Source organism: Aedes albopictus, chromosome 2 (genome assembly GCF_035046485.1).
Source record: "Aedes albopictus strain Foshan chromosome 2, AalbF5, whole genome shotgun sequence".
In the NCBI taxonomy this organism is placed as follows: Eukaryota; Metazoa; Arthropoda; class Insecta; order Diptera; family Culicidae; genus Aedes; species Aedes albopictus.
Window position 1 is genome coordinate 383,378,512 of NC_085137.1, and position 26,114 is coordinate 383,404,625.

Here is a 26,114-nt window from a genome sequence, read left to right on the forward strand (position 1 = left end):
CTCATATTTACACGGTGCCAAATACGAATGGGAGGATATGCTCATGAACGGTAGATAACACGAAAACGGAACGATGAACCTTATCGCTGTTGATGTTGTGTAAATAAAATCGAGAGAGGAATAAACAGAAGGAGATAGAGAGACTGAATTGAATGAGAGGGATTTGCTGTTTTGTTTCCGGTTGTCGCTCGTCTATTAAGTTTATTTGTTTCGATTTGATCGTTTAGTAAAAGTTACGATACGGCCCTAACTACGATTCGCGCGCGTGGTACGATTGATGATTGATTTTTCACTTGGCGAGTTCCAAGTGTTGCAGGACGACTTAAGATTAATATTTTGCATCTTTTGTTTTTACATCAGTACAGTATGTCTACTAAAAATGCATGGTTTCAATTTTTACAAGTTTCTGTTTTCGTTGCCTCTTATTATCTCTTTTTACAATTTTTTTTGTTTAACTATCTATATTGTGAGAAATTCTACTACAATTAATCTGTTTTAGCTACTAACAAAAAGTGAGTTTTCGGTGCTCTCGATTAAACGATTCTTTGTTCGACGGTCGAGTGCTTGAAACATGTGATTTTCTAATAAAAATGGTTTTGCCAAACTGTTTTAAATGTTCGAGAAGTAATTTATTCTCTGTTTGATACAAATCATACCATTACAAATTACTCAAAAATTATCTTGCTACTAAACTAGCCTATGAATTAAAAAAATGTCTTGCGACAGTTCCATCTGTCAAAGAGCTGGTTGTGAAGTTCAAAATAAACAAAAGAAGTTTTTCACTATGGTGCTCTAATTCTGCTTGGGATGCTGTACCGGTGGTGGAGGCGTTGGCTTGAAGCACTGCAACAGGAACGCCGTGTAGACGACGAATCCTAGCGCCGTTGCGATGCATCCGTACATCAGAATGTTGAGCTCGGGCTGGCGGAAGCGGTTCTTCCGCAGCCACTCCAGTACGTCCTGCTCGTCGTACATGTCGCCACGGTAAATGCTGGGGAACCGCTTGCGGAAGTACACGATGGCTGGCAGTTTCGTGACTCCCCACTTGCGGGCGTATCGTGGATCTCCCATCTTGACCATGGGAATGTCCAAGTTGTCGGTTTCGCCATCGATCAGCTCGAGTTTCTCCAGGACGGCGTCACTCTCGGCGTGGTCTTCTTCGACTGCGGAATTGACGGAGGCATCAGTAACGGAAATACATCAAATTTAACAACTAATGGAAACTTACAGAAGTAGACGGCCAGAAATTCGTTCTCGTCGAGCAGCTTGTTCAACATCTTCCTGTTAACCTCCTCAATCTCGTTCTTGATTTCGAAAACATCTTGGGATGTCAACCAGTTCATGACGCGCTGATGATCATGTAGGTCTCCGTCGTACAACATCGGGATTTGTTTTCTGTAAAACAATCAGCGATCAAAGATTTGTTCAGGCTATTTATTGGCTTGACTGAAATACCTGTAGTAAACCAGCGATGGGATGGTGGTAACTCCATACTTGTGAGCAGCGTTCAAACTGGCGACCTTTACGAAGTCGATGCCGTACAAATCAACCTCACCGTCGATCATCTCTAGCTCTTCAAGAATGTCCTCACATTCCTGACAATCCTCGTCATCTGTATCATAAAAACCGATTAAATGAGTACCAAGTTCATAAAATTCAAAGAAACCAACTCACAGTAGAATACGCAAAGCAGCGGGGACTGCTCCATCAGCCTGTCCAACATGCGTTCGTTAACTTCTTCGATTTCGTCGGCCAGCTCCCGGTTATCGTCGTCGATGAGCCACTCCAGTACCGACTGTTCACTCTGTAGATCTCCTTCGTACAGCAGGGGGTTTCCGTTTCTGCAAGAAAATAGGACCTCAACTTATTTCATCCTTCAAAAACCTCAAACTGGAATCGGCAACAAACTCACCTGAAGTACACCAACGCCGGGAAAGTCTTGATGGAGTAGCGTTTGGCCAGCTGTGGGTCCTGAATCTTGACCATATGAATACCGAACACGTCCAGCTCATCGTCGATCACTTCCAGACCTTCGAGGATCTGATCGCAGATGTTGCAGTTGATCTTGTCTGAAAATGGGGTTTGAAAAAGTTGCGGGTAATGAGTTGTACCTTATTCAAAATGGATTTCCATTCGAGGAGAAGACACGTGAGTGAAAACGCAGGTATTGGCCACAACAGTTATGCAACAATGCCATTCTTCGAGCGACTGATGCCGTAACATGCAGATAGAAAGGTGCACAAGACAGGGGCCATTCTATAGCGTTGGATGACCCGAACTCTCGGCGGTATGTGAAAGCAAACGTGTGAAATTATGCGATGAATGATTGCAATGCTGAATGAAGTTGTAAGGATTTAACTCTAGTCGTGCATTGGACTAACTTGCACTACATCAGCGGTGTGAGCGTCAGCTAATGCACGGAAAAGGTAAGTCCTTTAATGTATTTCAGCAGGTATTTCTTCAGAGATTTCTCCATATATTCCACTAGAGATTCCTCAAACAATTCTATCTGGAATTATTTGAAGTATTTCTGCGGGAAAAACTTTCAGAAATTCTTTCTGAAAATTTTACTAGAGAATTATCAAAACTAATCCAGGAATTGCTTAAAATGTTTGTACAAAAAATCCTTTAGGTGTCCATCCAATTGTTCCTTCTACAGGGGGTGGCCAAAATGTTTGGGATAGGCAACTTTTTTTCTCCCACAAAAAAGTTCAACATGCTGTAACTATTCATAGAGTGCATCAAAAATTCTCAAATTTTGACTGTTTGTCAAACTATTATATGTGCATCATTGGTAAAAATTTGAGCTCGATTGGTTAATATTTCGCGAAGCTAGAACTGTTCTCGTAAAACACTATTTTTTAGACGACTAATTTTTGAGCTGTCATATCTCGGAAACCAGTGAACCGAGTTGAATGAAATTTCGAACGTTTATCAACAATATATTAATGCTTAAAAATTTTTGAAACATAGGTTCTTTTCAAACGTTGAAAAAAGTTATCATGGATTGACAATTTTAGGATGTAAAAACTTGAAGTATTTTAGGCAAAGTACGTTTAATTGGCAAATTGAGAGATAAATTTGTGAAAAAAATACCACTTGTTTTGGTGGGATTCGACCCCACGACTCCGTTATCGCTAGTCCGGCGCTTTAACCAACTAAGCTACAGAACAAGTTACAACTCTGCAGAATAGAAAGTCAAACTGGATTCGAAGCACCACCCTAAACCGGGTCCGTCTTTCACAACTTTATCTCTCTTTCGGCTCTTAGATGCCAATCTCCCGCACTCTCGCGGCCTACCAACAACAAGTGTGCGCGTATTATTTTTAGAATGTTGATATTGAAGCTCGATTGACACATACTTCGTCACCAACCATCCCACCAAAACAAGTGGTAATTTTTTCACAAATTTATCTCTCAATTTGCCAATTAAACGTACTTTGCCTAAAATACTTCAAGTTTTTACGTCTATTTCAGACATACTAGCCGACTGGTATAGCCGGAAAAGGGCAATAAAATCATTGTCAATTTTAGGATCTTTCTCGAAAAAATGTAAATTTTTCACATCTATGTCATTAAATTTTATTTTTGATATCCAAAGATTTTCTACTTCTGTTCCTAAGATATCTATAATAAGATATATTAGAGCCCATTTAGATTAAAGGAAGAACACATTTAGTTTTTTTGTGCGGCATTGTAAATTTGACTCATTATCCTCTGTATGGGTGAAAATGTCAAATCTTCATAACTTTTTTCAACGTTCAAAAAGTACCTATGTTTTGAATAATTTTCAAGCATTAATATATTGTTGATAATCGCTCTAAATTTCATTCAATTCGGTTCACTGGTCCCCGAGATGTGACAGCTCAAAAATTTGTTGTCCAAAAAATTGTATTTTACAAGAGGTTTTGGTTTCGCGAAATATTAATCAATCGAGCTCAAATTTGTACCAATGATGCACATATAATAGTTTGACAAACAGTCAAAATTTGAGAATTTTTGATGCACTCTATGCAAAGTTACAGCATGTTCAACTTTTTTGTGAAAGGAAAAACAGTTACCCCCTGTATAATTCATCTAGAAACTACTGCATACATACATGGATTTCTTAAGATTTTTTTATTCAGGGATTCCTACAGAAATTCTTCCAGGAATTCGCAAAGAAAACTCTTGTGATTCTCTAAGAAATTCCTCATGGGATTGTATCCGGTAATCCTCATGAGCTTTCTTCAAAAATTTCTTTAAGACTTCCTCCGGGGATTCACCCGGCAATTCCTTCTGTGATTCTTTCAGGAACAACTACGGGAACTTTAAAAATGCTTCCATTAACTATTCTTGGAATTCATTCAGGTATTCCTCCTAGAATTCTTTCAGAAACTTGTCCAGGAATGGTTAAGAGATTCCCTTAGGAATTCCTCTTGGCATTGCTTCCCAGATTCCCCCTGGGATTTCTTCAGGAACTCCTCCAGGGATTCCTTCAGGAACTGCTACAGGGATTCCTCCAAAAGTCCTTCTACATACTCTTTTGAGGATTCCCGCAGGGTTTTCTCAAGAATTTCAGCGATTTATTGAATACTTCCTCCTGTTTTTTTTTTTTCAAAAACGCCTTCTGTAATTCCTTTGGAAATTGATCCTTGGATTTCATCCTGGGATGCCTCCAGGAGTTCCTCAAGGTATTCTTCTAGAGATATTTGAAGGAATTCCTCTAGAGATTCCACCAGGAATTCCTCCAAGAATTCCTCCAGGAATTCTTTTAGGGATTCCTCAAGGAATTCCTCCAGGGATTCTTCCTGAAAGTTCTCCTGTGATTCTTCAAAAAATTCTACAGAAATCTCTCCAGGGATTTCTCTATGGATTCCTCCAGTAGTTCCTCTGGTGTTTTCTCAAAGAATTTTTCTAGAAATTTCTCAAGGAATTTTCACAGGCATATCTCTAGGAATTTGTCCAGGTGTTCCTCCAGGCATTCCTTCAGGAGTTCCTCTAGAGAATCCTTTAGGGATTGCTCTAGGAATTCTATAAGGAACATCTTCAGGAGTTCCTCCTGGAATTTCTATAGGGATTCCGTCAGGAATTCATCCAGACATTCCTCCGGGATTTCATTCAGGGACTCCTCTAGGAATGCCTTTAAGAATCCAACCGGGAATTTCCCCGGGAATTCATGCAGAAATTATACCAGCAATTCCTGCAGAAATTCCTCAAGGAACTTATCCAGGTATTCTATCAGAATTTACTACTGCAATTTCTCCAGGAAATCCTCCTCACCGGAGTATATACAGGCATTAATCCAAGAATTCCTTCAGCGATTTCTGCATGAATACCTCCTGAGATTCCTCTAGAAATTATTTCGAGGATTTCTTTAGGAATCCCCCAGGAAATCCTGCAAGGTTTGCTTCAGATATACTTTCAGGAATTGCTCCCGGAATTTATTCAGGAATTATTTCAGGTATTTTTCCAGGCATTCCTCCAGAATTTCATCCAAGCATTTCGCTAAGGACTCCTCCAGAAATTCCTGCAGGATTTCTCCAACGATTTCTCCAGGAATTCCTTCGAAAATTCTCATGGAAATTCCTCCAGGAATCTCTCCAGGAAATCCTCCATGGGTTCCAGGGATTCTTCAGACATTCTTTCGATAATTTCTTCAGTAATTCCTTCTAATTTTTTTCCAGTGATTCCTTCGGGAGTTTCCAGGGTTTCTTCCAGGAATTTCCAGGAGTTTCCAGGATTCCTCTAGGAATTATTTTTGGATTCCCCCAGAAATTTCCTAAGGAATTCACCAGGAATTCCATCAGGCATTATTTGAAAGATTCTTCCAGATATTTCTCCAGGAATTCTTTCACTGATTCCTCCAGTAATTCATCCAGATATTCCTCCAAGAATTCCTCTTGAAATTCCTCCAGAAGTTCCTCGGAGAATTCCTCTATGAATGTCTCTAGGAATTCCTCTAGGAATATATCTCCAGGAATTTCTTCCCAAGTTTCTCCAGGAGTTCCTCCCACAATTCCTCCAGAGATTCCTCCAGGAATTCATCCAGGAATAGTTCCTCGGAAGTATCCCAAGAGTTCTTCTAGGGATTGCCCCAGGAATTCCTCGTGGAATTCCGCCAGGAATTTGTCCAGAAGTTCCTCCAGACATTCCTCGTGAGGTTCCTCCAGAAATTGCTTCAGGGATTTTTCCAAGAATTCTCCAGAGATTCTTCCAAGCATTTCTCCAGAAATTTCTATAAGGATTCCTCCCAGAATTTTTCAAGAGGTTTCTTCAGAAATTGCTCCAGGGATTCCTTCCAGAATTTCTTCAGGATTTCTCCCAGAGTTTGCTCCAGGAATTCATTTAGGAATTTCTGCAGAAATTTCTCTTGGATTTCCTCCAGGGATTCCTCCAGGTATTCCTGCATAGGATATCGTTTAAGAATTCATCCAGGGATTTTTGTAGAAATTAATCTACGGAATACTCCAGGCATTCATCCAGGAAATTCTCCAGGAAATCCTCCAATTATTTCATCAAAAAATCCATCAGGGATTTCTCCAAGAATTCCTCTAGCGGTTTCTCCATGAATCCCTCCAGGTATACTTTCAGAAATTCCTCTAGTAATGAGTTTCATACTGAGAGTTTAAAAATGTTCCTATCTGAAGTACACGGTTAGAAAAAATCAATCAGAGTATAAGTTATCAGCTAGGGGCGGCACAAAAGATTTAAAATTTAAAAAAAAATAATTTTTAATAACGACCAATAAAAACGTAAAAAAACATGTACTCTTGGACCATATTTTGTGATCTTGTACCGACTTTTCGAAACCTCTAAGCACACTCACTCATATTTTGTAGTTTAAACCAAAAATCTAGATAGGACTTTAGGAGCCTATTCCTTTAGAAATTCCTCCAGGGAATTGTCCAAAAATTTCTCTAAGGAATTTACCAGCAATTTGTGTAGGAATTCTTCAAGCGATTTCTGCAGAAATTTCTCCAATGATACCTTCCATATTTGCTCCAGGTGTTCTTTCAGGGATTCCTCCAGAAAATCCTGTAGTGGTTTCATCAGAAATTCCTCTTTGGATCTTTTCGAAAAATTTCTTCTGGGGATCGATCAGAAATTTCAGAAATCTGTTCATCATATTTTCCAGGGATTCACCCAAGAATTTTTCCTGAACTACCTGAAGATTTTTTAAATTACTTGAATGATTTCTAGATGGAATTCCTCCAGCAAATCTCTACAGGATGTCAGTGAAGAACCAATGAAAAACTCGTAGGAGAAATTTATGAAGGAATTCATAAATTAATATCGGAAGTAATACCTGAAAGAATGGCAGAAGGAATTCACGGAGGATTCCCGGAACAAATCCCCAAAGGAGTTCCTGCAGAATTTTCTAGAGAAATCCATAAAAATCTGAGAGTGTTCCCTAACAGAATATCGAAAGGAGTCCTTTTGAACCTTGTTTTGAACACCGTAGAGAAATTCATGAAGGGATCCCGGAACAAATCGTCAAATGAAACCCGGAAAAACCCACCAGAATGTATCCCAGAAAAATATTTGAAAGAATCGTCAAATGAATCCCTGGTGGAATCCCAAAAACTGATGTAGGAATCCTGAGAGAAACTCCTGGAGGAATCCCAGAAGAAATCCCTGAAGGCATCTTGGGAGGAATCCAGGAACGAATTTCTGAAGAAGTCTAGGGAGGAATCCCGGGTGAAATCCCTGAAGGAAACTCTCGAGAAATATTGCTGGACATATCCAGAAATTTTTAAAGGAAAAAATCCCCATGATTCATGAGAAAATCTCTATAAGAATCTACGTAAAATAAATGACGAAATTAAGGTTGAAGGATTTGTCATTGACATAATCGTCATCATTGAAATTTCAAAAGCAGTTTTCTCGCACAAAACTTATGTGTTTGCATTGAAAATGTATTCACTGCACTTTATTCTCCACCCGTAAAACAGTGGATACTTTTTCACTGCGAAAATTCTGAACGAGAATTGTTAATGACGAATCCTTCAACCTTAAGGAAGATATCAATGGAGGAATTCTGGAAGGAATTTCTAATGAAAGCCCGGAAGAAACCCGTCAAGGAATCCCGGGAAAAACTCAGGAATAATCCTGGATGAATCCTTGATGTAGTCTCAGGAATAACCCTCGGAAGAATCCTGGAAGAACAGGGAAAGACTTTATTAGGGAATCATTGAAGGAATTCCAGATGAAATACCATAAGGAACCCCGAGATGAATCTCCAAAGAAGTCTGAAGAAATCGCAGGAGAAATCTGTAAAGGGAGGAATCCCTGAAAGTATTTCTAATGGAATAACCAAAAAAAGTCTGTTGATGTTGACTTGAAGCCTTGAATAGATGTGGCCATGGTATGGAAGAGCTGTTGTTAGACTTGGCCATCAATATATTTTCATTCGTGTGGAATACAACTGGACGAATTCCGGGTATCGCTGGAGTACATGTACAGGTGGTGGTACCCCCGGATTACATCGCTGATTCAACCTGAAACTACGACAACTTGTCCATTGATTCTTTTGTGTTGCACTGAACCAAATTACTGTTTTTCTGTAATTACAATTACAGTTGGCGAATGCTGAACACAAAATTATAAACTTTTTATATTCTTCAATCACTTAACCTAATTTGCAGCTCTTTTTGTTCACTAGGGCACTGCGTGAGCGATTCCAATTGGAAGTTGTACTTAAACTTTGTACAGCGCCTAAATGTATTCTATTCTAATTCTTTTATATCGACCTGGTTGCCGTTGCGCTGTTTTCACTTTCTACCCTATCATGGTAGATTGATGAGCACGAGGATGTTGATGTGTTGCTGTCGGTTGTTCCTTTTTCCAGTCCGATTGGGGGTCCATTATGGGTTGCCGTTCGCCGTTGTCCAAGTATCCGGGTTCATTTGAGCCATTGGCTCAGAAGAGGGTCTGTGTCAGCTGCTGTCAGGGGGAAAGAGCAACTGACGAAAATGCCGGGGTTGGGATAGAACCCATGACCATCTGCTTATGAAGCAAACGTGTGACCAATTGTGCCACGGACCCCGGCAAAATTATAAACTTGGGGGAGTTTATTCTGATTTGAACTGTGAAGTTGTCTATAACTCTCGATAGTTGCTTGCATTTCTTTAGTAATGTTTCAAATAGTGTAAGTACTGTTTTTGTGTAGGAATCATTACACTTTTCTCGTCAACCTAGGATAAAAATCTTGGACGGTGTGACATTATTTTTTTTTTAGCAAAATTACTCCGTACGTGTTTTGTTCACATGTACATACCATATCCCTTTCGTGACGAACCAACACAATTGTACCGTTGAGCGGTAACAGTTTTGCGTATTTTTTCATCTGTTTATACTGTGTTTCATGTGATGTAAACTGTTTCAATAATCCAGCCATTACTAATACTTGTTTGTGTGTAAACAAACTTTTGTTTACATTGCTTGTGAAATTTACCACAACCAGGTAAACAAAAAGTGGGCAAAAATCGTAAAATATGAAAAAAAATTATCTGTCGTATATTTTTTATTTCCGATTTATCTAGGTAGTCAAAGCTAGAAATCAAAAGAGAAGGAGTAGTTCTTTCAAATGAGGAAAAATAATTGTTGCTTTTTTGGGAAATGTGAGAGTTCTGGAGAACCAAAGTTGAGCAATTTTTATGGAAATTTCGCTTTTTTGCGCTCCGTCCCGAAAGGGACATGAAACGGTAGACTAGATGTCGTTCTATTATTTAGCTCAATTATTGTATTCAATGACGCAGCATAGTAGGCCTGGCTGCCTTAATACTTGTAATACATCTCCGATGCTATGTAAAGATTGTCTGTTAGTGCTCTGCTAAAAAGTAGAACATCAAAGAGCGATGTTTTTGATATCATGTTTGTTTTTTTGTCTAGTTTCATATGACTATGATGATATATTTCCTTATTTCCTAAGCACATTCAGGGAAGAAATCAGCGTTTTAAATATACCATGTGTCATGCATTCATGCAAATATCAAATAAGGTAACAACATCATTAGATAACGTTGAGAACGGTCGCCATGTTGATTATATTGCAAATTAGAAACAGAAAAATCAGCAAGTGCAAAAGTAAGAACTGCCGAAGATTTTTATTCAGATGGTTAAAATCAATGGTAGATTTGGGCTCTACATAAGTATGACTATTGATGGAAATATGAAGGATTTTTTTCTTCTAGGGTCATCCACGTTCAGGTTCAGGCATTTTCGTTTGTTGGATTGTGGCAAGCGACAACAAAAAATGAAAGAAATAGAGCACAACACGTATATCAATAGTTGGTTATTGACTGTTGGATTGTTACATTCGGAAGAGAGAGATTTGTTATGGTTACTTTTCGAAACCTGGGGTAACCTGTGAGGTGGCGGAAGTTTTTTGGTAGTCCATATGCGCATTCTCATTCGGTCAACAGATGGGCTGCGAATGCATAGCTTGCAGCAATAGGTGGTTTGCGGACAGCACATTGATCAAAAAAGAACTTAGCCAGGCTTTCAGACAAGTAGGACAGATTCAGACATGTAACATTCAGCGTCAAAGGTACAGGTTGGAGTTTTGAATTGGGGGCTTGGTTGACTCTGAAGATACCTGATGCGCCCGCGCGAGTCATTTCCTTTCGCTTTCGCATGTTTTCAGCTGAACAAAAACTTCGGCAGTAAGAGGGTGGTTGGTATTTGTCTTGTTGTTTGAACACCGGTGGAACCAAAACGAACGGTACACGGATATACAGAATTTCAGTTGTTTGTTTTATACATTATTTGGCGGTAGTTTTGTGTGTTGTTCGGGATGGGTGTTTGGAAGTAGAGAGATAAGAAATTACGCGTGATACAAAGTGGGAAATACATAAGGAGCGGTGCTGGTGTGCTGTAAAAATATATACGTATATGGGGCATGCAATCAAGTGGCGGGGGTCACTTTGGCAAGGAACTTACAGAAGTAGACGGCCAGATATTGAGTCTCCTCAACCATGTCCTCCAACATCACTCTGGTGATGAGCTCGATGCGGTCTTCGGTCTTCTGCGTGATGAGCCATTGGAGAACTTCTTCTTCCTCATCCAGAGATCCTACAAATATAAAGACATAGGTTTTATTGATTTTCATCATCGACCTCAAGCACTTAACATACCTTCAAACACATTGGGAATATTGTCCTCAAAATACACCAAAACTGGATAATCCGTAATTCCGTAGTGCTCCGCAATCGAGAAGTCATCGGTCTTGACAAACATGATTCCGTGTCGGTCGCAATCGTCATCGATGTTTTCCAGCGACTCAAGAACACTCGAACACTGTTCGCAATTGTCAGCATCTACAAGGAGCGAAAACGATTACGTTGACTAGGCGATGAAATTTCAACCACAAACGAACGAAACCAGGAAATAAGGTCACACCGTATAAGAAAACAGAGCAAGGCGGTTAGAGTTTCAAATCAAATGAAGAAGATGCGCAAATGAGTTGTTTGACGGGGTTTGACGGGTTTGAACATCGATGATATGGGGTGGATGGGAAAAGACAAGCCAGACTTTTGGTACACAGGTCGAGGAATGTCAAACGGATCCATTCAATACCCTCTGAGGACGATCCATTCGCTGCATCTGCGTCGTCGGCTTCCTCCTGCACTTCGGCTGATGTATCCGGACGGACCAATCCCCGACGTTCTTTAGTACGCTCTTTGGCCTTGCGGAGCTTGCGCGCGAGCTTAGTATTGCAGATATTGCAAGTCGTTTTGTTCCCTATTTACAGTACGTGTTAGTTATTGTAGTGCGGCAGACGTAAGTTTTGTGCAATTGCGAGAAAAAAAGTGTTGTGTTCAAGTGCTTCATATAGTGCATCGGTCGTGTTATTTATTGATCAACCGAAATAAAGTTTATTGCAGGAAATCGTTACAGAATCGGAAAGATCGCTGCACCGTTTGAACTGAGCCCGATACTTACAGAAGTACACTGCCAACGCGCTGGAGTCTTCGATGAGGGCGAGCAGCTTGGATCCATCCAGGTCCTCGATAACGTCGCCACCGGGGTTTTTCTGCGTCATCAACCAGTTGAGGATTTCGTCTTCGTTGTTCAGGTCGCCGGCGTAGATGACCGGATCCTTGGAGCTCAGCTTGAAGAACACAATTCCGGGCAAAGCGTAGACGCCCAACTCCTTGGCCATCTGTTTGTCGTCGATTTTGACAAAGTTGATTCCGGCACCATCGGCTTCGTCGTCGATGTGTTCGATCTCGGCAAGCACTCGGGGACATTGCTTACAGTCTTCGCTGTCTGTAAGAGGGATGAGGTCGCTTGTAAACGGGCTATTACAAAAGTCAATTTGATTTCATGATTCTATATTTGCGTATAATTACTGTTGAGTTTTTTTTTTGTTTTTGTTTTGTTTTTTTTTCTTCTAAAAGGTATGTGAGCAATGATTTTAAAGCTATCTTTCTTCGTCGAGCAACCGTGCGAGACAGTAGATAGTTTTCATTCGTACTGGTTTTCGGGTCATGGTGAGTGATTGAAAGCAGGCATATGACATTATGGTTTTGGCCTGTGAGCTTTTTTCGCTTGAGTATCACATCTATCTTCCAATCCACCAGACCGAGATCTCGAGAAAGATCACCGACGAGTCTTTGACCTACGAGGCGTTACAACGGTATTGTCCCAAAAAGTGTCATGGAAGATGACCGTAACTATAACAGCACAGACATGATCCATCCCATGCTAATCAGTGAACTCGCTTTAGTTGAGTGTTATATACCACAATGTTTCTGGAGTTGCCTAAGTGATCATACTTGGTCCTCCGAATATGATATACAATATGTCTCAATTGATGTAAAGATGCAACCCTACCTACAATTACTGGGAGGCCTTTTCAAACGCAATGTATAAAAGCAATGTGGAATCGTCTACTCACAGAAAAACACGGCCAAATAATCGGACGCCTGTCGGATCTTGTGGAACATCTTGCGGTTCACCTTCTCGATGTGGTCCGTCATCTCCATGTTGTGCGGGTTGGTCAGCCAGTCGAGCAGTTCCTCCTCGTCGTCGATGTCCCCGTCGTAGTTAATGGCCTTGCTCTTGCGGAAGTACGTCACCCCCGGGGGATTACGGAAGCCGTACTTCTTGGCCATCAACCGATCCGAGCACTTGACCAGCGTGATTCCGTACTCGGCCGCTTCGTCGTCGATCAACTCGATGTGCCGCAGCACCTTGGGGCTGTTTTCGTCCTCTTCCAAGTCTGTGGGGGCGGAGGGAAAGGGATTGTTGAAAGGGTTGAAGCTTGGCGGGGTGGACGACTACTTACAGAAGACTACAGCCAGGAAGTCTTTGGAGTCGATCAGCTCGAACAGCTCGTCGCGATCCACTTCCTCGATACTCTCGTCGGTGGTTTGGTCGGTGATCCAGTCCATCACGTCGAACTCGTTCATGAGGTCACCTGCAGGGAATGTTTCGAAGGGATGATTACGAAGTTTGTTTATATGTTCTTAGGGATTTGTTGGATAAATATGTGTGCGATACTCACATCTTGCAGTGGGCTAATTCGAGACTCTCGTTTTTTTTTCCTAGCGGAATGGTGTTTGTGCAAAATTAATGTACAACAGATAGAGTGAACCAACAAGTAGATACAGCCAGCAGTGTTCGGATTAGGAATGCGAAGATAATGAAAGGTACGGCTGAACCGGGTTTCGTTTGAAGTAAATCCAAACTTTATTAGAGTTTAAAGTTTCAAAAATAATAGAAAAAAGAGTAAGGCAATAACAGTAGAAATAGAACTGTTTAAATTAATCTCTTCCGTCTCCTTCTTTAACGTTGAACTCAAACGTCTGTTTCGTTTGATGTTTTGGTTTGTTCTTGCTTCATTGTTTAACGAAACTTATCCTCTAGTGACCATTGTTCAGAACGGCTCGCTTCTGAGTAAGAAATATTTCTGCGTTCACTTTTTGGTAGCGATCTTTTGAAAGTTTGATCATTTGCTGTTTTTGTTTTCTAAGCTGTCGACTTTAGGTTGTTTTTGTTACTCAGCTATTTTGCTAGCTGTATGACAGAAACTTTTATTTCTGGACTGTTTCCAAATACTATTGTTCCAGTTACGGATTCTATCTCTCGTCTCCTTGATTGATTGTTCGATTTGAGAGTTTTGTATGCCCTGTTTCGTTGTGAGTTTAGTGAATGAGTTTCTATTGTGGTATGTGTGTCGTCGTTTCGATTCCTTTGTTTTGCATATTTTCCGGATCCCGTGCGTGATTTGCATATTCAGATCAATGGAAAATGTTTAAAAAATAAACTTTGATGTTTTCAGACGTTCCGGAGTGTGGAAGAAATACAAAAATAAGGAATGAATCGGTTCGAATCGGTTTAACTGGATCGCTTTTTGATGAAAAAGTTCGAAGAACTTGGCTACCTTGTGACGGACGATGATGCTTACGTATAAAACTTGACGCGCTCTGGTGGAGATTATAAATCTAATCAACAAGATGGCTGAACGATCATTTTAATAAATACTAATAATTTTCTCCGAAAATTCCTAAACATTTGGACCTAACTTGTCTCTATCTACACCCAAGTAACGTTCTACAAACGCTAACGGTCGCTCTAGTAGCGACAGTGAGCGCTTGCAAAGCGTTTGCATAACATCTTCCATAACCGTTTGGGACCGTGGGCAGTGTGAGTATTTTTGAATACAAAAAGAAAACTAGCCCGATTACCACTACTCTTACATGGCGCCAACATGTGCGTGTGTGTTTGTGTGCGTGTTGGCTTTTCTTGCATTCAAAAGAGATCTCTGTATTCGTTTCAACATTCTATATAGCGTCAAAGTTTGAAGAGGTCTTGCTAGCTTGCTAAATGTTATAAATAAGGCTTTCGTGTGCGTGTGTGCGTAGTGCGCGTGCGTCGTAGTGTTAGTACAAGCGCTAGAATCTATCAGTTGTAGTTTAAAACTCTACAGCTCAACAAAAAAAGAATTGCTTTACTTGCCAGTCGTTCAGATTCCTCTATCCGTTATAAGTTAGTGTAAAGTCCTACTTGCGTTGTGCTACTCGTTTACAAAAAATAGAAAACGACTCAAAAAAGATAAGTTAGTGCTTTAGTTTCTCTTCTAGGTTTTGCTTAGTGTACTTTGTTTTCGTTCCATTTTTTGTTTCTATATAAATATACTCTTTGTAAATAACAAACTTGCAGTCTATTCAAGAGATTGAACAAAAAACAGTAGTAAACTATCGAAAAAATAGTTATTATCTCTGCCGAAAATGTGCGAGGTTTGAATATGCATCGATTGCGATTCACATTGCGTCTTTTTGTGCGTGCGTGTGTGCGTGTGAGCGAGTCAATTATCTGTGCCGGTAGCCTACTGTTCTATTTTTTGTTCGTGGCGTGTGTGCGTGAGTGATTTGGTTCTTGCTTGATGTGTTGTTTTTGGTTGCGAAATAGTTGCTTTTTTTATTATAAATTAATTAATGCTAAAGCTACATAATGAAATATCTCGACCTTCTTCTTTGACAGTTTTTTCCGTTCATATTTTTCTTGAAAATTTGTTCTACTTTTTCTACTCTAACTAGAATCATTCTCATTTGCGCTCAGTTTAAGAAATATTTCTCTGTCTCTCTCTCTGTTTGTGATTGTTGGGATGTCATTTTTGTCAACGCGTTCCTACCAACACATTCTCTCTCATTACTTAGGCGCATCTGAGGAAGGGAAGATAAAGAGAATGAAGAGATAGATGCTTTTAGAACGTGGATCTGTGGGGTTGCGATTGCTCTGGGACGTTTGTTGTTTGGTCTGCGCACACACAGGGTTTGAGAGTAGCACTCGGAGAAAGGTTTATTTCCAAACGTTTTGTTTGTTTTTTGAAAGGACTTCTCAAGCCGAAAAGAGGTGGTTTGGTTTCGCTCTCAAAGACGTGTTCGCATTGCACGTCATCCACTTGACAGTTGGTAGGTTGGTTTGGTCATGCGTATCTAGGTTCACACACACACATACGAGACATGGTTGGTTCTTAAGGTGGGGATCCTTTGGAAAGAAGGCAATCTGTGTGTGCGTGTATTTCTAGAAATGGCGATATTAATGGACACGAGAAATGGGGTCTTGATGCTTTCAGTTTACCACCAGCCTAGTTTGCCGAACAGTCCTTCATTGTCGTCGTCGTCTTTGTCATCCTTTTTACCTTTGCCCTTGGAGGCCTTGGGCTTTCCTTTCACCTTGACGTCGATTTGGCTCTTCTCCTGGGCGGCTTTCTTCTCCTTACCGGCGGCGGCTGTTGCGTCGGCCACGTCCGAGAGTTTCTTCTGCTTGAAGGCGAACTGGCTCTCGGCTTCTTCGCTGTCGCGGCGGCTGATCTTCTGGGCGGCCATCTGCGTTACGCGGGTATTCTTCTCCGCCTTGGACGGGCAGCATCGGTACGAATTATCATCCTTGGAGCTCTTTTTGGTTTTCTTGGTAACACGACCGGCGTGACCCAATCCAACGTAGAAACATTCGTCATCTGTGTGTATACAAAAAACATTTTGTCAGATTTAGATTTAGGAACGGTTTTGTTTTGGATAGTACAACAATTGGCACTGAACTAGTTAGGGTAGTGAAGAAAAAAATAAATACATTCAAAACTTTGCAACTTGCGGTTCTTAGATGGACACATAGTAGAGATTTCTATTGTTCCGTTGTTTTGTTATGCAAGGTTAGTACAATTTCGTTTTCATTAATGTGTCATTCTCGCTTTAGTTTGCTCTTCTGTTTTATGCAACTTCTAGAAGTTAAACTCCATAATGCAAACGGTACAATTAGCTTGAAACGGATTAATCGAGTTTTCGTGACGATTTCATTAGTGAAAGTATTTTGTTTGCTTCATTCAGTATTCATTCCGCGATTGCCAGTGTGTATAGGTTAAGCTTCAAAGGCCCTGCAAACAACATATCAACGCGGGCAAGTAGTTTCTCACAAGCAGCTAATTTATGAATTAACTGACAAAATGTTTTTTGTAAACCAAACCGAATATATAATGGTGCATTCTTCAGTATTCTATCGTTGCGCTTTTTACATATGCTGTGCAAAACTGAGTATTGGGCGTTCGATCACAAGAGAGAGAATGAGAGTCGACGAGAAAGCGATTTCAGAGAGAATGAGAGAGACAAAAGAGACGTAATCGGCATGACTGATAATTAGCGAGCAAATCATAGAGCATTATTGGAGCGCTTTCATTCCAGAAACAGATACTTTTATCCCAGTTCAAACAAGTTAAAAACTATACTTTGCTCTTCATTGTCACCGCTTGGGATGCATTACTTTTCAGATTCAGTTGCTTGCCCATTTTTTGCCCAATTTTTGCACGTTTATCCCAAATGCGGCTACAATGCATTGCAAAATACGCTTTTGTAATCCTGAAAAATACAACTAAAATAGGTTCTAATTCATTGTTCAAGCCTACTGCGATCGCCATACTGTTTATTGCCTTTTCGAACTAATTGCCGGTTCAAAGCATACTTCGATCATTATCTTTTCAGTTTAATCAAAACATTGTGTCAGCTAAAGTCATATAGTTCGTAGATGAGATTCGACATTGATTGGAGGGAACCTCCCGAATAAATACGTGGGAAAATCGTGGCCTACAGTAGGATACAGCAGGATCAGGCATAGTGGAGTAGGTAGGGACAAATGGTGCGCACATGCAACACGAAAACAAACAAACGGATGTGTGATCACAGACGTGCGAGAACTAGCAGGGAATGTAGGTGGCACTGCTGGGTGGGTTGTTTTTGTGAGCAAAAATCAAAAAATCTATACCTAAGAGATGATCGTTTTGAAAGTGGATTTTATGAATTATACAGAGTCAGCAGAACAAGACATTCTCAAGGCTAAATCTATATACAATGAATTGTAAGTCTCGGATCAATGCTCAGTTATTTATAATATAAACGAATACTTCGATGCCTGAGATATGAGAACAAATAATAATACAAGGGTAGCCATATAACGGTCACGGTCGCCATATTATATCGCTAGTCAGTGCACCATGTAGTACTGTCTTTTTTTTCTCTCGCGGGATATTTGACGTTTACTGAGGTACTGAGCTCATCAGTATTACTGTGAACCTATTTGTAAAACCAGATTATTGAATTTAATATGATAACGATAGCCACCTTTTTCTGGTGTCACGGGCGCCATATCAAGTCTGCGATTAAGTCGTTTGACAGTTGAGCGATAATTGATCGTCCATCGATCTTATCGACCAACTGTCAAGTAAATGATACGAATCAGACGTCAAATCGTTCAATTTCTACCCGAATTTGAACCTGCTTTTGTTAACCTTAATCTTCCAAGAATGCTGGATACATAGTACAAGAGCAACTCTTTTATCCAAGACTATGTCAGAGCTTGTCCGAACAAGTCATGGTGATTTTTTTTTGGACTGAGTAATATTTAAGTGAAGGAAAATTATCTCATTCTTTTTCTTCTTGGTGTAATGTCCGATACAATCCTGGCTATTCAAGTTAATACTAGTAAACTCTTAAGGAAATATGTGATCTCAAGATATCTTTCACGGATAATAATTTCTCCCAGATTTTTTTCTGAAATGTCTCATCTTTAAAACAACACCGATGACGCCTACAAAACCTTCTGAATTTCCGCTAGAATTTATCTCGTTATGCCTTCAGTGTCTCTTATAGGTTTCATTCCGGAGATCTATCCAAAGTTTATCCAAAGTTTCTTCAAGATTTTCTCTAAGTAGTTTTTTTTTATCTGTATTAACGAGATTTTTAGCCCTAGGCTAGTTCATCTCGGGACCCACGCTTTACTTTCCTTCCGAAGGAAGAACTCACATTTTGCGAGTTTGTCAGGAGTGGGATTCGATCCCAGGTCCTCGGCGTGATAGTCAAGTATTCTAACCATCACACCAGATCCGCTCCTCTAATCTTAGTAGTTTTCTGGGATGGGTTTCCTACAGTTTCTCCTAGGATTTTCCCAAGATTTTTTTTTGATCATTTTCTAGGGATCATGGCTTTTCCGGGATTACTTTTAAAGTTCGTTGCGGGATTTCTTCCGTAATTCCTCACGGGATTTATTTTATCGATTTTCAGAGTTCCTGCCAACGCTTTCCTAGTATTTCCTCCGGCTATTACGCCCAGAAGTTTTCCGAGAGTTCTCAGTTTTTCCCAGGATTTATTCCGAAGTTCCTCTCGGATTTTTTCCAATAGTTTTTTCCCCGGAGTTTCTCACGAGATTTCGGTAGAATTCCTGCAGATATTTCTCCTAGATTTTTTTAAAAGGAATTTCGTATGATCGGGATGGCTTTCCAATAGTTTCTTTCGGGATTGTTACCAGATTTCAGAAGAAGTTCTTCCAGAGATTTCTTCCGCATAATTTTTCAGGACTTCTCTTGGAGCTCTTCGCGAGATGTCTCCCGTAGTTCCTCCCGGGATTTATGTTAGAGTTTTTTTTAGAGTTCCTCTAGGATTTTTCCTACTATATCCTCTTGGGATTACTTTCAAAAATGTTTTTGAGAAGAACCAGTTTTTAAAGGAATTTCTTCAAAATTCCCTTTCGGGATTTCTCCAATAGTTTTTTTCGGAGGATCTCACGAGATTTCCACAGGACTCAAACACTTTTGTAAGCTTTTCCAAAAAGTTTCTGAGAATAATTCTGAGAAAATTCCGATAAGATTTTCGGAAGCAAATTTTAGATATTTTCCAAAAGGAACACCCACAATCTCGGTACATCTTCCGATTTGAATTCCGTGAAGAACACAAAAACACTAACATTAATCGCGGAACAACGCTATGAGAACTATTAGTTCCAGCTCTTGTAGAAATCTGTATGAAACTCCAGAATATTTTTTTAAAGAAAAAGTCCAGGTAAAATCATATAAAAACTATGAGAAACATATCGAGAGGAACACCGAAAGGAATCTTCTAAAAGAAGTCTCGGGAGAACTACAAGAGAAATCTCAGGTGAAACTTCAAGTGCAAACATTCAAATCTCCCGGCGGAAGCTCTAGAGTCTAGACGAGAGCTTACGGAAATATATTACATAAATTACAGGAGGAAGACCGACAGAAATTCCGTAAGGGACTCTGAGAGAAATACAGGGAAAATCTTTGGAAGAAATTCCTGGAGGAACTCCTGCAGAAAACCCGTGAAAAGCTCCTGAACAAACCCTGGGAGCAACTTTTGTAGAAATCTCTGGAATAATTCTTGGGAGGAATTCCGCGAACATATCTGAGAAAAATCCTGTCAACAACTCCTGGGATAATCCCGAGAAATAATTAAACATCATTGAAAAAGATTCCGAGAAAAATTCCGCGACAGCATCTGAGAAGGAATCCTGCTTGAAAAAAATCTCGGAATGAATTTCTGGAGCGATTCTTGCAAAGATTTCCTGAAATCCCGGGAAGAATTCCTAGACGAATCCCAAAAAATCAATAAACCCTGAACAAACTTAGGAAGAAATACCTGGAGGAATCCCAGAAGAAAATCTTGCCGGAAGCCTGCAAGTAAACCTTGCTGAAATTCCGCTGAGGGAATCCTGAGAGGGATTCCTGGGGAAATCTCAACAGAAATCACAGGAGGAATCCTTGGTGGAATTCCGGGAATATTTTTGGGAGGAATCCCGGGAGGGGTCCCTGAATGAATTCCTGAAGTGATCTCTGAAAGAATCTTGGGAGAAATCCGTGAAGGAATCCCGGGAGGAAGCTCTGAGAGAATGCTGGTTTAATACCTAGCTAAATCATCGGATGAATCTTGTGTGGAAGCCCTGAAAGAATCCCGGAATGAGTCCCGGAGGAAATCCCGAGTGAAATTTTTGAAGGAATTCCAGGAGAAATATTTGGAGGAATCATCGCAGGAATCCCTTAATGAATCTCATAAGTAATCCGTAAAGGATCCGTGAAAAAATCCTGAAGGCATTCCTGAAAGAATCCTTGAAATAATCTCGAGAGGGGTCTCTAATGGAATTCCGAACGAAATCAATGATGGAATCCTGGAATGAATCTCTAATAGAATTCCAGAAGAAATCCCGGGAGAAATCCCTGAAGGTATCCTTGAAGGAGTCTTTGAAGGAATGTTGGGAGAAATTGCTGAAATAATATCGGAAAAATCAGTGAAGAAATCTTAGATAAATCTCTGAAGAATTCCGAAGGGAATATGTACGAATCCTGAGAGAAATCCTTGCAAGAATCTTGGAGGAAATCTTGAGAGAATCATTTAATCCTAGTAGGATGTTGGGGTTAATATGACCCAGGCAGGAACACTGAACGTGCACTCCGCCATCGTGGTGCGAAAAACCTAACATCCTAGGAGGGTTAAAGAATGCCGGAAGCAATCAGTAGGAATCATTAAAGATTCCTGGAAGAAATAGCCGAAACAATCTTGAAAGGATTTCGAGGAGGAATCATGAAAGGAATCCCAGGAGTAATCGCTGAAAAAATCCCGGGAAGGAATCTCTGAATGATACCTCTGAAGGTCTTTCGAATGATATTTCTGAAGGCATCCCAAGAGGAATTTTGAGGGGGATTTCCTGAAAGAATTCCGCGAGAATTCCATAAAGATATCTCGGAAGTAGTCTAAAGGGTTTTGGGAGAAGACACTGGAAAATGTTCTGAAGGAATTCCAAAAGATATCGTAGGAGGTATCTCTGAAGGAATCCAGAGGGAACTCATTGAGAAACTTAGACAAACTCGATGAAGGAATCCCGGTATGAATCAATAAAGGAATCCAGTGAGAAGTCTGTGGAGGATTCGATGAAAAAATCTTGGAAAAACTTCTGGAAGGAATCCCGGAAAGAGTAAGTGAAGGAATACTAGTAAAATCTCTGAAAGAAATCCTGGAAACAAGAGGAATACTTGAAGGAATCTCTGAAGCAGTGTTGGGAGAAATCCCTGAAGATATCTTGGGAGGAATCAATAAAAGAATCCCGGAAGAAATCTGTGCAAGATTCACTGATAAATAGTGAAGAAATCTCTGATTTCTGAACTCCCTGATGGAACCCAGGTAGAGATCCCTGAAGGGATCCCAGGGCGAACCAATAAAGGATTCAGTAGTGTTTGTAGCGGTTTCAGAAACATTTCAAGATGATTCATGGGGGCTTCACGGGAATTTCAGAGTATTTGAAAGGGTTTCCGGTTGTTTCTGGGGCGTTCCAAGCCACTCGATGAGAGGAAAGCTCTGCTACCTCTGATCATGGAGCTCCTTGAATCGACGTATATGTGGCAACCCTATTCTCACCTAATGAGTTTGACGGGATCAATCGTGTATCCGTGAGGAATCCTGGAAGGAACTTTGAATGGATTTTGAAGAAAATCCTTAAAAAAAATCTCGGGAGAAACACATGAAAGGAATTTTTGCCGAAATCACTGAAGAAATCCCGAGAAAAATCTCTGATGCGATCCTGGTAATCATCTCAGAAGAATCTCTAGGGATATTTGTAAGTGAATCCTGGGAGGAAACCCTGAAGAACTTCCAGAAATAATCTCGGAAGAAATCCTGAGAGGGATTCCTGTAGGAATCCTGGGAGGAGTCTTTAAATGAGTCCTGGAAGGTTTTTTTAAGGAATCCCTAAACAAATCTTGCCAATAATCCCTAAAGAAGTCTTGAGAGCAATCAATAAAATAATTCCGGAAGAAACGCCTGCAGAAATCACTGTTGAATCCCGGGAGAAATATCTGTAGAATTCTTGAGATGCATCCCTGACGAAATTCCGGGATAAATCTTTGAAAAAATCCTGAGAGGAATACGTGAAGAAATTCCAGAAGGAATCTCATGCGAAATCTCTGAAGGTATGCTGTAAATTATTGCTGGATCCCAGGGATCCTGGGATCTCAAGCGAAAACTCTGAATAAATCCCGGCGAATTCTTAAAGGGATTCCGGGGGAAATCCCTAACGAAATTTTGGAAGGAATTAATGAAAGAACGCTGGAAGGCATCTATGGCAGGTATCACTAAAGAATCCCGAAAAAATTATTGAAAGATTTTTGAGGAATTCCTTACGGCAATCTAGGAGAAATCCCTGACTAAATACGGGAGGAATTCCTGAAAGAATCCATAGAAGAATACTTGCAAGAACTCCGGAAAGAATTTGTAGGAGAAATTTTGGGAGATATCTCTGAGGATTCTTGTGAGAAATTATGAGACGAATCCTGGTAGGTGTTTAGGGATAAACTAATGAGGAATTTTCAGGAGGAATCGCTGATTAGTTTCATGGGGAAATCCCTACAGGAGGCCTTATTTACCTCCATGCTATACATTTTTCACACATCAGTGCCATCTGGTGCGATAATTTGACATACTTTCTTTTGCACTTGAATAGACTTCAGTGTGTAGACATACGGATAAGTCATATGTTATAGGTAACAATAGGTAGACAGTACCCGAGGCTCACGACCATTCAAAAATAATTACTCTCCTGCTTTAACATACATGAACGGAACAGTATGTATGTGAGATATTCTTCTAATCCCATCCGAATGAGATTAGGATTGTGAAAATAAGCAAATCGTGCGCGATAGTGCAATCGAGTTCAGTTCTACGCCTTCAGGAAAAACGGAGACAGTTAAGTGGCTTCGTAACTTGGATGATAGAAGTGCCCGTCTAGTGAATTAGCAGTCGTGAGTTTGATTCCCACTGGAACACGGTGACTTTTTTTTCGCAATTTAAGTTTTATTTTGTTCATCGAGAACATGGTTCTGTTGCGTACATACATGGCGAAGCGTACATTGTAATTGCCATTTGGCTTGTTTTACCTAAGTAAAAGTAAAAATTATGAAATTTTATAATTGGGGTTGAAAGAACTTTCCCCAATACCCTTAAGGCTTGCCATTACAAAATCTTTTAAAAGGTGTTGATGTTCACCTAAGGTTGTTAGCAATACTACATTCAGCACATAAACTTAAACCAGATGGTACTTGGTAAGGAATATCTCAAGCCATATTTTCATGACTTGTATGAAAACTGTATCAATAGTTTCTTATGAAACTCATGGATTTTCTTATTTTCAGCAAGTAAGCTGGAATTTTATAATTTGAAAAATCAATAAATATTTGACTCTTTTAAACAGCTCAACATAATTTGATGCTGTATCACTTGACCATTATTTTAATTCTTCTATTTGACTACTGTTTAAATATTCGATATTTCGGAATGCCATCCCTTTTCAAAACGATCATCGTGCTTAATTTATGGTTTTGGGTCTTAAATCTACGATTCTAGTAAAAAAAAAACGATTGAAGGGCGGGATATGGGAGAGTTGGGATACACTTACATATTTACACAATCTACATCTAAAGACGCCTCTAGCGTGTACGGCGTGAAATGTTTAGGGTTCTATTTTTCTTACATCCGGTCAGTATTAAATTTCTTCTAAAGATTTAGTACACGGTCGTCATATTTTTGTTCAAGGTGTATTGTCTCAAATCGTCACGGTCGCCATGTGCAATGAATATTTGTTTTTGGTCGTTTAAGCCGTGAGTGTTTGACCAGGCCCTAAATCTTTAGAAAATATGAATTCAAAACCAGAACACGAGAAAATAAACCCTATTGCATCGTGTTGTAGAGAACTTATCTAATCGAAACTTTTTGGATAGCGAAGAAGGAACAAAAAGAGCGAAAGAGGAAGAGTGTGCGCAAGTGGATGCAAATGAATGACCCTTGCTGCCAGGATGGGAATAGTTTGCACTCCAAAGTTACATTTGCTCAAAGTTTAGTGAAGATACTGTACTATTTATAGAGAGGTTCATATATGTACACGGAAAGAGATTTGTTTTTGTTTTGCAATTGCTACTAAAGGGATAGATTTTGCGAGCAATGTACCTTCTTCTTCGGACTTCCTTAGGTCCGCTTTGGGTTTGGCCGGGTCGGCTTTCTGGATCTCGGGTTTTTTCAGGGGCTTGAACGACGGTTGGGGCTTTTGGGCTTTGCTTTCTTTGGTCTTTTTGGGCGGTTCAGGCTTAGCAGATTTGGATGGTTTGGTGGTAGTGGTGGCGGTGGTGGTGGTTTTGGTGGATTGTAGCTTGGGGATTGGTTTGAGTTTGCTTTGCTTGGGTCTGCTCTTATCGATTCTATCGTCTCTCTCGATGTACTCGGGAACTTCTTTTTGCTTAGGTCTCTTAGGTTTCGGTATTTTGTTATCTGCAAAATGTCGGTAGATGAAAGTGTGATTCTCGTGAACGAGCAATAGAACATCGAACAGAAAGGGCTTTGGGCAAGGTTACTGCATCAGATATTGTAGAAATTGCAGACGAGTACCGCCGAACAACGAGGACGACCAATCAAGCCGAAGTTTTGGGCAAGCGTTCGTGCATTGTGGCTTGGCGCTTCTTGCGAAGTCTACTCTAGAACAGGGGTTAGGAAGCCTACAGACTACGGAAACACGTGCAGACACGTGACTTGGATTCGATTTGTACGACACCAATTACTTCTACGGGACGAATGCCGCTCCTTCTGTGGGAGGGACAGTTTCGGGATGCAAGTGCGTGCACGTGAGTCTACATTTAGGGGAAGGGGCGCTGGACCTCTGCTGGGTGCGCACTACAGATAGATCTATTGGGATAAGTGTGAAGGTGGTTTCAGTTTGAGGCTCTACAGAAGGCAGTTCCGACTATGTGGCATTATAGCTGCTCTAAAGAGAAACAGAGTGTGCGACAGAGAAAGAGCTACAACGTCCTAGGAGGTTACCTAATGACATGGGATTGTATTGTAGACTGGTGGAGAGTAGGGCTCCTGGTGGCGGTTTAAGGATGGATTTCTCCGGAACCCCGGATCGGGCTCGGGCTTCCGCTTGCAGGCGCGCTAATCGTGCCTCTTCTTCCGGATCAGAGAAAACGACCTTCTTGCGTTCTTTCTTCTGACCGCCACTGTATTTCATTTTGATATCATACTTTCCTGGGAATTTGTATGAAATGGTTTGTCATAGGTTTCGGAGGATTAGCGCGAGACTCAGCGAGAGATAGTGACAGTTGGTGTCGGATTGATGGGTAGAGTGTATGAAAGAATAAGAGAAAAAGCGTTTGAAGCTTGGGCATTCAGTAAAACGATGTATGAATTGGTATAGAAAATCGTATGGAATGGGTATGAAATACGAAACTTCGTAGGTCATTACAAGGAACTGGATTTAACAAAAACCAAAGCAGAGGAAATCATAGCCGTATGGTAGGGAAACATTTT

General features: G+C 40.4%; 1 protein-coding gene across 7 annotated transcripts in view; it reads right to left on the reverse strand.

Moving 5' to 3' along the window:
• Window positions 1-265: 265 nt before the first annotated feature.
• LOC109403225 (uncharacterized) overlaps window positions 266-26,114 on the reverse strand; it is a 96,494-nt gene continuing 70,645 nt past the window's right edge. For 2 of the 7 annotated variants that reach the window (XM_019675995.3, XM_019675994.3), the window contains 12 exons: window positions 13,274-13,405; window positions 12,884-13,207; window positions 11,926-12,252; window positions 11,560-11,724; window positions 11,118-11,300; window positions 10,924-11,055; window positions 10,580-10,669; window positions 1,913-2,069; window positions 1,675-1,841; window positions 1,456-1,612; window positions 1,229-1,395; window positions 266-1,163 (listed from right to left, as the gene is read on the reverse strand). In XM_019675995.3, coding sequence (XP_019531540.3) covers window positions 793-1,163; window positions 1,229-1,395; window positions 1,456-1,612; window positions 1,675-1,841; window positions 1,913-2,069; window positions 10,580-10,669; window positions 10,924-11,055; window positions 11,118-11,300; window positions 11,560-11,724; window positions 11,926-12,252; window positions 12,884-13,207; window positions 13,274-13,405 — 2,372 coding nt within the window. In that variant the 3' untranslated portion in view covers window positions 266-792. The remainder of the gene's footprint in view (window positions 1,164-1,228; window positions 1,396-1,455; window positions 1,613-1,674; window positions 1,842-1,912; window positions 2,070-10,579; window positions 10,670-10,923; window positions 11,056-11,117; window positions 11,301-11,559; window positions 11,725-11,925; window positions 12,253-12,883; window positions 13,208-13,273; window positions 13,406-26,114) is intronic. The other 5 variants (XM_019675998.3, XM_019675997.3, XM_029878905.2 and 2 more) reach the window with 3 other exon arrangements.